The 12,371-nt window shown below is 61.5% G+C and overlaps 1 protein-coding gene across 4 annotated transcripts in view; it reads right to left on the bottom strand.

Moving 5' to 3' along the window:
• Positions 1-12,371, bottom strand: part of IQGAP3 (IQ motif containing GTPase activating protein 3) — a 35,177-nt gene that overhangs the window by 16,221 nt on the left and 6,585 nt on the right. For all 4 annotated transcript variants that reach the window (XR_004627453.1, XM_019807682.2, XM_019807683.2 and 1 more), the window contains 15 exons: positions 12,279-12,356; positions 10,960-11,036; positions 10,029-10,096; positions 9,827-9,940; positions 9,435-9,613; positions 8,978-9,056; positions 8,312-8,475; positions 7,847-7,934; positions 6,054-6,217; positions 4,554-4,711; positions 3,132-3,247; positions 2,869-3,032; positions 1,318-1,408; positions 322-489; positions 81-220 (listed from right to left, as the gene is read on the bottom strand). Coding sequence is in view for 3 of the 4 variants with exons in the window: in XM_019807682.2 (XP_019663241.1) it covers positions 81-220; positions 322-489; positions 1,318-1,408; positions 2,869-3,032; positions 3,132-3,247; positions 4,554-4,711; positions 6,054-6,217; positions 7,847-7,934; positions 8,312-8,475; positions 8,978-9,056; positions 9,435-9,613; positions 9,827-9,940; positions 10,029-10,096; positions 10,960-11,036; positions 12,279-12,356 (1,848 nt within the window). In the remaining variant the exon portion in view is untranslated. The remainder of the gene's footprint in view (positions 1-80; positions 221-321; positions 490-1,317; positions 1,409-2,868; positions 3,033-3,131; positions 3,248-4,553; positions 4,712-6,053; positions 6,218-7,846; positions 7,935-8,311; positions 8,476-8,977; positions 9,057-9,434; positions 9,614-9,826; positions 9,941-10,028; positions 10,097-10,959; positions 11,037-12,278; positions 12,357-12,371) is intronic.

The raw sequence follows: 12,371 nt of genomic DNA, 5'->3' as shown, positions 1-12,371 counted from the left end.
GGGGTGGGAGAGAGAACCTGTGGCACCCAGCAGGTGGGAGCCCCCTCCTCGAGCCCCTCCCCCACAGGGGCTATGCCGACCTGGATCTCCTCCCGAGTCAGGTGGGACGTATTCAGGCGGCAGCCGGAGGGCCGCTCCCAGGTCCCCTGGAAGGTCTGCAGGTGAAAGTAGTAGGCGGAGCCGTCCTTCATGTTGTGTCGGACCCAGAGCGCAATGTCTCCTGAGCAGAAGCCAAGTAAGGAGAGGATGCTCGGAGGACGCAGAGGATGCGGGAGGTGGCTGGGGCAGGCGGAGACGAGGAGGGTGAGGCTGGGGACTTACCGGGCTGCTGTTTCTTTGCCATGGCATCTTCCAGGACCCGCTGGTAGCTGTCAGCACAGTTGGGAACCACCCCTCGGAGAGCCACGGCGGGGTTCCTCAACACCCGCTCCGTCTGGGCTGCCTTGCCCTCCTTGATGGCCTGATTGATGGCGGCCACACCGAGAGCCACTGACAGGGGCGTTGGGAGCCAGGGGTTGGTCCTTACCCCTTCCCCAAGTCCCTCCCATGGGCCCTGTCCTGTCCACGGGGGAAGGATTCAAATAAGGGGGACACAACCCTCCCATCTGATGGAAGGGACAGGGAACATCCGAGCATGGATGCAGACACAGATGAGAACAGCAGCATGCAGCTGTGCCTGGAGGAAAGGCAGGAGTCAGGGAAGGCTTCCTGAGGGAGGCAGCATGGGGCCGGCTGGGGCCGGGTCAAAGGACAGCCCCAAGTCTCTTGTACAGAAGCTCAAAGGCAGAATGCAGGAAGAGAACCTCAAGATAGTTTCTTCAAAACAGAATAAAATCCAAGAAGTGCGACACCTGCCTTCGTGTCAGACAGACAGATGGACAGAGGGACAGCAGACACTACCAGCACCCACCACAGACACCAGTGTCTGTCTGCACCGATCCTGACAACTTGTCCTCAGAGCCGGTCCTCCCTGCCCCCCACAACCTGAGCTGACAGCGGGACCCCAAACTCTAGCTACTAGCACAGGACGGGATGGACCTTTGGCCACCACCTGATTTCACGGGCTCACACTTCGGGTCCGAGTACCCGTGGAAGGTGTGGACAGAGGCATGGGTGGATTGTGGGCTCTCAGCCCCGAAGACTTTCCTGCTGGGCTGTGGCTAGGAGACCTAGCGTCCAGGCCAAGCGGCGAGGCCCTGCTCTGGTTCTGGTCCGCCTCCCCACAGAGGTTGAAAAGGAGAGGGGGTGAGTGGGGAGCCCACATCCCCTCCCCCGCAGCCCTCCCTTGCCTCCTGCGGGGACCCCAGGCCCATGTACTTCTCTGTGCAGCGTCTGTGTCCTGGTTGGCTCTAACCACGCCCTGGCGGATCTCTTCCAGCCACAACACTGCTCCGGGGTCCCCCGTCGCCTAGGAAGTTGAGATGGGAGACATGAGAGCCCGGGCCAGCCGCCCTAGGCCCCGGGCTCAGCTGTACGAGGACCAAAGTACAGACAGGCAGCAGGAGCCCCAGGGAGAGCCATGCGGGTGCCTTCCACCTGCCGCGTGCAGGCATGGCCTTGTGCTCCCTGGGCTGCTTCCCCGCCTGCTTTCAGGCTGGCCAAGCCTCGGCTCGGCGGGGCCGCAGCGCTCAGAGAGCACTGAGAAGCCCTCTACATCCTCCACCCTCCCAGCAGCTCACTTCCCTGCCCCCGGGGCCCAGCCACGGCCAGGAAAGCCCACACCAGAGGCTCCCCCTTCCTGCCCCTGCTCCCCACTCCCCTGCGCCTCCATGCACACCTTCTCAGGCCGAACCTGACCCCGAACTCCATCCTGTCCTGTCCATTCCTGCTCCAAGCCTTTCTACCGCCCCTGTGCTCACATGTAACCCAGACTCACTCACCACAGGTCAGGCTGGGTGTACCCGCCCCCGTGCCTCACCCAACCCCAACCCCAGACTCTGCTCCCTCCCAACGCTCCTCGTTAGCAGAGGGAAACTTCTAAACAAACATTTGTTTGAGCACTACGTTCCAGGCAGCGTTCTAAAGCACTTTCTAGGGGCGCCTGGGGGGCTCAGTTGGTTGAGCGTCTGCCTTCAGCTCAGGTCCTGATCCCAGGGTCCTAGGATCGAGCCCCACATCGGGCTCTGCTCAGCGGGGAGTCTGCTTCTCCCTCCCTCTCCCTCCCCCTGCTCATGCTCTTCCTCTCAAATAAATAAACAGAATCTTTAAAACAAATAAAAATTAAAGTAGAACACTTTCTTCGGAACCCCACTCGCACACAATCAGTGCTTGCCAGGGAAGCGCCCCCTCCACATTAGCTCGTACTGTCCTCATGCTGCTCGCCGACAGCCTGACCCGGAGAGGAGCTCATTATCACGAGCAGGGGAGCGACGGTGTGAGGCACGCGCAGGGCCGGCGCCAGGATGCAAACCCAGGCAGTCCAGCCCAGCCGACCCAGCCCTCGACCGCGCGCTGCTGTGTGCTCAGGGCGCCACCACTCAAAACCCCGCCACGCGCCCCGACGCGGGCTGGAGGGCCAGGGCACGTAGTATTTACAGATGAACAAGCAGAGCTCAGAGACACTTGGGATTTGCTGGAGGTCATGTGGTCACTACACGCCAGAGCAGGAAGTCCAGCCTGGTTCTCTGGCCCCCAGGCCTGTGTTCTTGCCACACACAAGGCCCCACCATTCTCTGCATGCTGGCGACTGGAGCTCAGTGCAGGGCCTGGCCCGACGGCCCCCTTCCCCCATGGCCCCTCCTGCCCTCCACCCCCAGAAGGGACTGTGTCATCAGCCCTGGCTCTCCCGGGGTGCACCCTGGGCATAGCTCCACCCACAGGGGTTGCTCTGCCTGCTCTGGTGACCAACCCAGCCCACTCAGACCTCACCTGGGCCTTCTGCCTCTTGGCCGCCACGAGGAGGAAGTGGTACCGAGGGGCGACAGGAAGGCTGATGTCGTCCAGGCCAGCCGAGGGAAGCAGGAGGGCAGATAGAGTCTTCTCAGGGCTGCCCTGGTCCAGAGCCTCGTTGATGAGGCTGACCGCGAGGACCTCTGGGAAAGAGAGATCTAGGTGGGCAGAGGGTCCAGACTGACGGCAAAGGACGGGCAGCGCACGCAGAGCTGCCTCCGTCTGCCCTGGACTCCACTCACGGTCAGTCTCTTCCTGGACCTGGGCGTTGACCCGGTGCACGGTGGCCTGCAGGTCGTTCCAGCTCAAGACGGCTCCGTCCAGTGCACGTCGCAGCTCAGCCAGGGCATCAAAGTAACTGGCAGCGGGGGAGGGGTGGGTGAGCAGCAGGGGCGTCGTCAGCCGGCAGTCGGCACACTTCTGAACGCTGCTCGGCCTCCCGCTCATCACATTCTCCCGGTTCTCTTCTCACCTTGCGGGTTGTTCTTTCAGAGCCCCTGTTCTGGCTGCTCCCTGACTTCTACACGCCCGAGCCTCCCCCCCGCCCCCACTCAGGTTCCACACGCTTGTCCTGACCTCCTGGCTCGAGATGCTGTATCCTAACGACCTCTCAGAGGACGCCTGTAGCCCACTGTGAGCACCAGCTGCCCCCTCGCACCTCCCCGTGAATGCCCGATGAGCACCCCAAACCCGACCTGAGCTCCTGACCCCCCGTCCAGCCTGTGTCTCCCAGTCCTGCCTGCTTCAGCCAACATTCACTCCACCCTCTGAGGACAAAGATCTCTGTGCCACATCGGACCACACTCTCTCCCACAGCCCATATCTACACACAACCAGATCCCATCAGATCCGCTTTGGGAACAGACCCAAAACCAGACTCCCCCTCGCCACCTCCACAGCCACCGCCCTCAGCCAAGTGTGCCTCACACCTGGCCCGGAGAATGCCTCTTGTCCCGTCCAACCCAGGAGCCCGTCCTCAGCACAGCAGGCACAGTGAGCCTGCCAAACGTAGCTCAGGTCACCCCCTCCACGTTGAACCCCCGTGGCTTTCTTCTCGCTCAGAGGGAAAGCCAAGGCCACAGCGTGGCCTGCTCTGCCCTGCCGCCACTCTCCTCATTCTACCCTGCCACGCTGGCTTCCTGGTGCTACCCGGACTCACAGAGCACACGTCCGGCTCTGGGTCTGGGCCCTGCACGCCCCCCCCCACAATCACAGAGGCCCTGAGGTCTCTCTCAAAGCCCCCCTGCCAACGGGGCCTTCCGAAACCCCCAGCATAACCCCACCGTTCACCCCCTTGGCCCAGAGTGGTTTGGGCCATGGCGTCCTCCCTTCTAGTCCTGGCACGTTGGCTTCTGCCTGTCCCCCTCCACTGGCATGTCGGTTGGATGAGAGCAGGACTTGGTTTTGTTCACTGCTTTCCAGGGCAGTACCCAGGGCAGGTCTGGCACTGGGGATACTCTAACCTCTGCTAGGAAGCACGGAACATGTAGGAAGGGGGGAAGACTAAGCCTCACTCTCAGGACGAGTCAGGGGCTGAGGAGCTGCGGAGAGACCGAGAGAGGGGCCGGGCCCAGGAGCAGGGCAGCGCTGAAGGCGGGTCTCCACGCAGAACAGAGTCATGCCTCCACCCCCTCCCTCTGGACATGGGGTTAAACCTTTCTCACCGCTGAGCGTTCTCTCCTTCCACCTCGGCCAGGCCCGTGGCGGGGTTCACCAGACTGCGCCAGAAGCCACCAACGTCCCCGGCCTCCAGGGCCTGGTCGATCAGGACCACGGCTGACAGCATCTCCACCGCCACAAACAGCTCCTCGTGGCCGAGCTCCTATAAGAGCGGAGCGCCGATTCCCACGGGGCTGGTGAAGGGCTTGGGGCCACCACCATCCTGCCCTCAAGCGCCCCTGCATTCCAGTCCCTAATCCAAGCCCCAGTGGCCTCATTCGCTCACTGACCCACTGTGCCCGATGCCTGAGAGCGCTCCCGCGTGCTCAGAGGGAAGTGCCTCACACATTATCACTAGTCTTCATAACAGGCCAGGGAGGGAGGGGCCGTTAAGAGCGCCCTTTCACCGACGAGCCCACACTCATGGACGTTAAACCTAGCCCCCGAGTTCCAGGGCTCACGCTCAGCCCGTGAGCGCCATGGGCTCCTTGCTGGTTCCTAGCACGCACCGGGAAGTGCGCCAGGCCCCGGGGGGCCGTGAGGAGGACAAAGCGGCTCCTCCGTGGCGCACCACACGCCCCAGAGGCCCTGGCCCCACTCGGAGGCCCAGGTCTCTCCTTCCAAACCCCAGCGTGTGCTGCTCCGCATATCTGGTGCAGCACCCGGTCCTCAGACGGAATCCCAGGAGAATCCCAGCACACACCGGGCTCACAGTGAACGCATCCCACGTGCTAAGTATGCTACTGCCCCCGCTTCACACACGAGCCGCGAGGCACACAAGCAACCCGCTTGCCCAGGGTCACACAAGGGGGCACAGAGCCTGGAGTTCCCTCGTGCTCGGCGTCCGCAGCGGGGCGCTGTGCTTTACCTCCCAGCACGCGGCAACCCTGCACACAGCCACCAACGTGGAGACCGTGCCCTTCCTCAGGGCCACGACCAGGGTCCTGATCAACAATTCCTGCCGTGGGACTGATTCTCCATGGGGTTCCTCTCTTCCAGGAAGGCTTCCCAGACTTACTCCCAGCTCTACTCCCTCCCCTCCATTTCCTAGTCTAGAATCCTCCACCCCTGACATCATCCACTTCTCCCTCCCGGTGACAGTCTAGACCCTTGGGTGTATTCCAGCTCCCACAGGGACTGGGAAGTCCGTGCAGGAGGCCACCCCACTGTGGGAGGAGCCGTCTGGACATGCAGGGGCGGGGCGGGGAGCAGTTTGCACACAGAGCCGTGAGCAGCACAGGCTTCGTACATTTGCATTCACTCCCAGCGCAGCGGCCACAGCCACGTCAGGAGCCGTGTCGCCTCTGCATCTCACTCTGCTGTCTCTAAAACGGGAATCGTACTTACCCGATTGGGTTCTTGCAAGGATTAAATCAGCGTGTAGAGCACCGTCTGCTCAAGAGTGCCAGCACCTAGGACTGGCTCAGGGCGGCCAGGACGGCGGCCCACCTCCCTCCCTGATCCCGCTGAGGGTGCTCTGCACGGGGGTGTGGTCTGGGGCTCACCCCTCCCCGCTGCTGCTGGAGCGCCGTCAGCTCCTGCTGGTACACAGCCGGGGCGCAGGGGTGCACCGGAGGCAGCTGGGCTTCGGGGCACATCAGCTCCTTCACGGTAGCAGCTGCCCCTCCCCTCTGGATGGCTCTGTTGATCCTGCCCACGGCCTCGAGCACTGCAGGGAAGGAGGGAGAGGGCTGCGCAGGCTGGCCCCCTGGGGCCCATCCCACTCTCCAGGCTAACTGGCTTCTCCTGGGGTCTCTGAGACGAAACGGCTTGGCAGCCACTCTTCAAAGTTGCTCTGCCTTGGGGGTGTCTGTGTGGCATGGTCACCTGAGTGTCTGACTCTTGGTTTCAGCTCAGGTCAGGATCTCAGGGTCCGGAGATGGAACCCTGGGTCTGTGCTCAGCAGGGAGTCTGCCTGGGATAGTCGCCCTCTGCCCCTCCCCCCACCATGCACACGTGCACACACACGCTCTCTCGCAAATAAATAAATCTTAAAAAAAATAAACCCAAAAAACCATGCAAGTGTCCTGCCTTCTGCCAGGTTCAGAATACGTTTCTAAGTGTTTGGGAGCCAGAGGGGCTGGGTCGCTTCCGGAAGAAGCAATCTGTCAAGCCCAGAGAAGGAGCAGCATGGCCGGTAACGGAGCCGCCACTTCGGTGGAGGGGAGGCGCTGGGGTGGCAGGGACAAGACTGGCAGGAGGCTAAGGAGCGTGGCTGAGAAGAGGTCAGTCAAGGGGCTCCAGGGGCCAAATCTTGCCAACAGCACAGAGGAACAAGCAACCAGCCCCGAAGTGAAGTCATTTGGGCCACAAAGGGCAGGAGTAAGCTTAACGGGGACGTGGGGCATCAGTGGGGTCTCCAACGCCAGGGCTTGGAAAATACCAGGCAGATCTGGGCCCTGGTGTCAAGGAGGTGGACTATGGGGAGAAATGAGGATATGAAGACCAGCCACTCCACGCCAGCTCCACCTTCCGTCCCCCAGAGCTCCGGCCCTCAGGGGAGCACAGAAGCGATGGAGGCCACACTGGAGGACACCGTCGCCCATCCTCCACAGGTGACAGCGTGCAGAAACCCAGATATCAGAGGCCTGGCAGTGGGGCAGGCCGGGCGGCCAGGGAAGAGCAGCCCGTCTGGGCTGCTGGAACAGGCGGACGAGAAGGGAGGGGAGAACTGCAGGTCTCATCTGCCTGGCTGAGCGGATGGGACCGAAGTCTAGGCTGAAGCATGGAGGAGCCCAGGAAGGCCTGCGACGGTCAACAAAGACGTGAACGGCAGGCCTGTACACCGGCAACGGGCGAGCCGAGAGATTGCAAGTGGCCAGGCCAGCGGCCAGCACACGTGGCTTTAACAGGCCTGGCGGCCACGGGCCACAACTCAGACCCCCACGCTCGGCTTCATCTCGCTCCTGCTGCAGGCGGGCTGACCCCCGGCGGGACATGGTCACCAACCCGCTCCACCAATAAAGAATTGTATTTGTACACCGTGGTTTTAAGGGGACCTGAGTGGGATCATGCGTTTCCCTCTCATCTGGGAAATCGCTACATTGGAGAAGCCAGCACGTTCAAAGTGTCCACACGCAGGGGAAGTACCCTGCGGAGAGCCGCCTGCGCGGACCGAGCCAGCCCCACAGGACCATCACGACCCCCAAGGCCTTCATGAATCTAGCTGTCCTGTGCCTCCAGGCAGCCTGGGCAGGGCACGGAGGGGGAGAGGCCCCCGCCGGCTCCACAGAAGCCAGCCGAGGGTCAGAGGCGCAGCGTCAGGCCCCCGCCATGCCTCGGCCTACAGGCGACTTACTGGCGTGTTCCAGATCACCCTTCACGTTGGCTGCAGCCACACCGGCCTGGACCTCCTCCTTTTCCAGAAGATCCAGCAGGCCCAGCTCCTGGGGAGGGAAGGGATAAAGCTGAGGGGAGCCCTGGGCTGTGAACGCCCACAGGAGCTGCCAGCATGGGCTCCCAGCATCCCCCGACTACCCTGCGTCGAACCTCTGCCTCCTTATTACCCAGCGCGCACTGACATAACTACCCAGACAACACGGACAGCGTGTCCGGGAAATGCCAGCAGCCATGTTGAGCGGATGCCCTGCTTCGGCAACAGGGGAGCTGTCGGGCTGCCCCTGGGTCCCCCCACCCCCGCCAGGCTAGGCCATTAGGCTTTGGGGTGATGTAATCATTTACACATGTAGTTGGCACTGCCTGAATACCAGCAGGTGACAGAGGTGATGTCCAAGGAAGAGGCTGGCATGTAGTGGGGCCTGACCTGTGCTTTCTGTTCTCTGTCTGAGCTCAGCTGTTCCAAGTACCAGTCAGCAAAGTCTCTCCTGACCCCTCGCAGGGCCAGCGCAGGGTCCAGAAGGGCCTCCAGCAAAGCGTCAGGGCTCTGTCTTTCTAGCGCATCATCAACACCTTCTAGAGCCCCATGGACTGCAAAAGACCAAAACTCACGGTGGACAACACGTGAAAGCCCAGCCCTATTCTTCCCACCGGCCCAGAGCTCCTCGACCCTGCTCCAGCCCCAAACCCTCAGTGGGATCTTTGCAGCCTTCCCACCACACCACCCCAGACCCTGAGGACGTCCTGCCCCAAACAGGCGGATGCCCCCGCTGTCCTGAGCCTTCCAGCAGCCCCTCCCACCCCCTCCCCCCTCCATTCCTCACACCTCCTTCTCAAGAAGGACCCCAGTCTGGCTGCCCCTGCCCCAAGAGCTGGAAGGCCTGCCCTTGCCTCTGCCCTCCCCATGGATCTCCATCCAAACAGAAACACCCTCGATGGGGCCGCCTCTCTAGACATGGACGGCCGTACAGCAGGGCACACGCTCCTTCTTGACTTGGGATCTTTTCCTGAGACATGAGGGCTGGCCCAAGTGAGAGCCACCCCCAAACTGCCCGATGCAGGGACTCGCTCACTCCCAGCCCACTTCCCTCACCGTTGACGTGGTTGATGTTGCCTTGGATCTCAGCCTGAGTCAGGAAGCAGTCATAGACATCCCGGCTTTCTCCGCCACCCTGCACCAAGAGCGAGGCCTGGGACACCACCTCCTCGTCTGTACCTCTTTCCTCCCCCGGGGGCCTTCCCAGCCCAAGGGCAATCTGGCCAGAAGGATTCTGGGGAACCCAGGATTCAGGCCCGCCTTTGGCAACTCCTGCATGGTCTCATCCAGTCCTACGTCCCCATCTCAGTCCGCCCCGAACTTCCGGGCCCCAGAACCCCCTCCTGCCTTCTCTGAATCCTCATTCTCCCCGGTGCCTCTCCTGTTTCTCTATGATAACACAAGTGACAGTTCCTCTCAGCAACTCTGGGATGTGGGACTGGACAGACAGGAGTCCTGTCCACAGCAGGTCTTCTGGGCCACCTGGCTCTCAGCGACCGAGGCTCCTCCTTACGCGGGTCTGGGCACTGGCGGCCTTCTCCGCCTTGGCCTGGGCCAGCAGCTCCTGGTAGATGGCCGCCAGAGGCTCTCGAAGATTCACCAGGAGAGCACTGGGATTCTGCAAAGCAGCCAGGGTGTCCTCGACCACCCCTCGCTCCACTGCCTCGTTGATGGCAAGGACAGCTGCGTGGACTGGGGAGGGTGCAGATACAAGGTCAGGAGGCCAGACAAACCCCAGACCGCTGCAGCACGGCCAGCCACAGGCGCTCTGATAGCATTCCCTCCTCCCCACCCAGGAGGCCTGGCAGCCCTGCCTACAGATGAGAGGCACCCAGAATCCATGAGGCCCGGAGCCCTCCTGTTCTCACTGAGCCCACCCCTTGCAGGGCAGAGCCCAGCGCCTACCTGCAGCCTCATCCACCGACAGCTCATTGGCCAGAATGCCCCCGATCTTGCTGAAGGCAGGCAGCTGGAGGCCGTATTTGGCCAGTTCCGAGGCCATGTTGCTGAGTTCCTCGGCTGCAACGATACCGCAGGCGCCTTTCCTTAGGGCCAGAGCCCCCCAGACCCTGCCCACATGAGCGGCTGGGGAAGGAGCTGGGCTCACCTGAGAATTTCACTTTCCCATACAGATCATGTATCTGAGGGGCCAGTCCCAGCCGGAAGAGGAAGAGACTGGAAAAGAAGGGAAGGCATGGGAGCCTATTTATGTTGGTGTGCTGGATGCGTGGGTCTGCACGAGATGCCACGGGGACCTGGACGTGGGGACCAAGCCCCCCAGTTCATGGGAAGTGACCTTGGAAGTGAGCCCGAGACAAGTGCTACAGAAGAGAAACAGGACGCTCGAGAGGTGAGGGGGGCCGGACTTCCCAGAGAAGTGCTCGGAGACGGGGGGCATTGTAAATGGAGACCTGCAGGGCCAGGCACACGGACGTGGGACATGAAGTCAGGAGGAGGTGACATGGAGGACACAGGGACGGGTCGGCCACTCTGAGATTCAGCCGCTGGCTGCTAATGGCTGGCCGTGGGTAGAACCAGATAGCTGTCACCACTCACACTAAGTCACTTGCTCGCGACAGTCTTGGTGGAGCGTGTTTTGACTCCTCTGTGCCCGTCACAAGCAGAAGACCCTTCCTTCCTGCCCTTTTCCTTCACCCCCACACACATGCAAACGTGTCCACAAACATGCACATGAGGGGCGCCTGCGTGGCTCAGTTGGTGAAGCGTCTGCCCTCAGCTCGGGTCAGGATCCCAGGGTCCTGGGATCAAATCCCTGCATCGTGCTCCCTGCTCAGTGGGGAGTCTGCTTCTCCCTCTGCCCCTCTGCCTCGCTTCTGTGCACGCTCTCTCGCTCTCAAATAAACTCTTTTAAAAACATGCATATAAATCTGGACACAACTACAAAAATCTAAAGTGTCTCTCTCCTGAGCAGGGCTCCTTGGGGCCCACCCGCCGTCCTCCCTGCTCCAACATCTGTTGCTGACCGTTGTTGCATCCACGGAGAGGAAACTGGAGGACAGGAGTTTGGGGCCTCTCACCTGAGCGCATGGATGCAGTAGATCGCCCGGGGCATGTTTTTCTTGTCGTAGATGTCTGTGGTCTCTGGGAAGAAGGTCTGGAGGGGAAGCCAGCTGGTTACTGCCGTCGGAAACGTGACAGCACCAGCTAGAGAGAGGGGGCCGAGGAACGGTCTTCCTCTCCCGCCTGCGTGTGTGATCCTTTGTTGACTGGGGCATCTAGGTCAGTCTCACCAGCCATTTACATCCAGCACCATGCCCATACACTCAGTGTTAAAGAAAGGCCCTGGGGCCACATACGGAACCAAGGTCCAGCCACAGACACACAGCCCTGGGCTCACCCGACACAGGCAGGGCTATCGAGGTTATAGGATGCAGACCGTACCCTCCAGGAGAAAGAGGCCCCCGTCCATCCCAGAGACACAGCGAGCCCGTGCTCCTCGCATTGGACTCTCACCAGATAGATGGCCATGCTCCCACAGAGAGACCAATGAGGCACACGCTGTCAAGGACCACAAAGCAGGGAGAGCACACATCCCTGATTCTAAGCCAGAGGCCTCTGAGCAGTGGGGGCCCCTCGAAGAATCGAGTCCTCGGAGGCATGGTCTCCCGGTGACTAGTGAGGTCTAAACTCAAAACCTCTTGGCCACTTTAGATGCCTAGGAGACGACACAGTGTTCCCGCCTCACTGAGGACAGATGTCTCCATTGCCCCTGCCTCCCACCTAGTCTTCCTTTCCTGCCGCCTCCTCGTCTCACAGCTTCCTGGAAGAAGAGACACACTGTAGAACCCTATCGTGCCCTAACGTGTCCAGTTCTGTACAGCTCGCGAAGGGAACCCGCGCAGCTCCTCCGGTCCTCCTGACAACCGTCCACGGATCACCACGCCCCTTTCACAGTCAAGGAACACATAAGGCCCACGGAGCCAGAGGACATGCAGCACGTGGCCGGCGGGGGTCTTGGGCCCAGGCTTCCAGGTCCACCCCAAGGGACAGGGCCTGTGGCCTCCCCTTGCTTTACGTCCTCAAACTGGCGGGAAGAAGGCCGGCTAACACGAGCCCGTCTCCTGCACCACAAGGGGGCCACGCTCACTAGTGGGGACACTGCAGCTTGGGTCAGGGACCTTTACCTCCCTCCACTTGCCTCCCCCGCAGGAAGAGGAGGCAGGACCAAGTAACACGGCTGAGAGACAGGCAGCCGCCATCGAAACCCTCTGATGAAGCTCGTTCAGGAGACAGGAGGGCAGGGGTTGAAGGGTCCCAGGGAGACAAAGCCTGCATGCAGGGGGTCCAGGGCTGGTGGAGAGCAAAGATGAATCCCAATCTCGAGGCCCAGTATTACCGAAGGCAGGCCGATGTGGGCTATCGCAGACAGCCAAAAGTTGATGTTGTCTGTATGCCGGAAGTGCAAGCCGGTTGCCTGAAAGGGAAGGGA

This window comes from Ailuropoda melanoleuca, chromosome 8, assembly GCF_002007445.2.
Source record: "Ailuropoda melanoleuca isolate Jingjing chromosome 8, ASM200744v2, whole genome shotgun sequence".
NCBI lineage: Eukaryota > Metazoa > Chordata > Mammalia > Carnivora > Ursidae > Ailuropoda > Ailuropoda melanoleuca.
The sequence above is the reverse complement of the archived record's forward strand: the minus strand, read 5'-3'. Positions and strand labels throughout refer to the sequence as shown.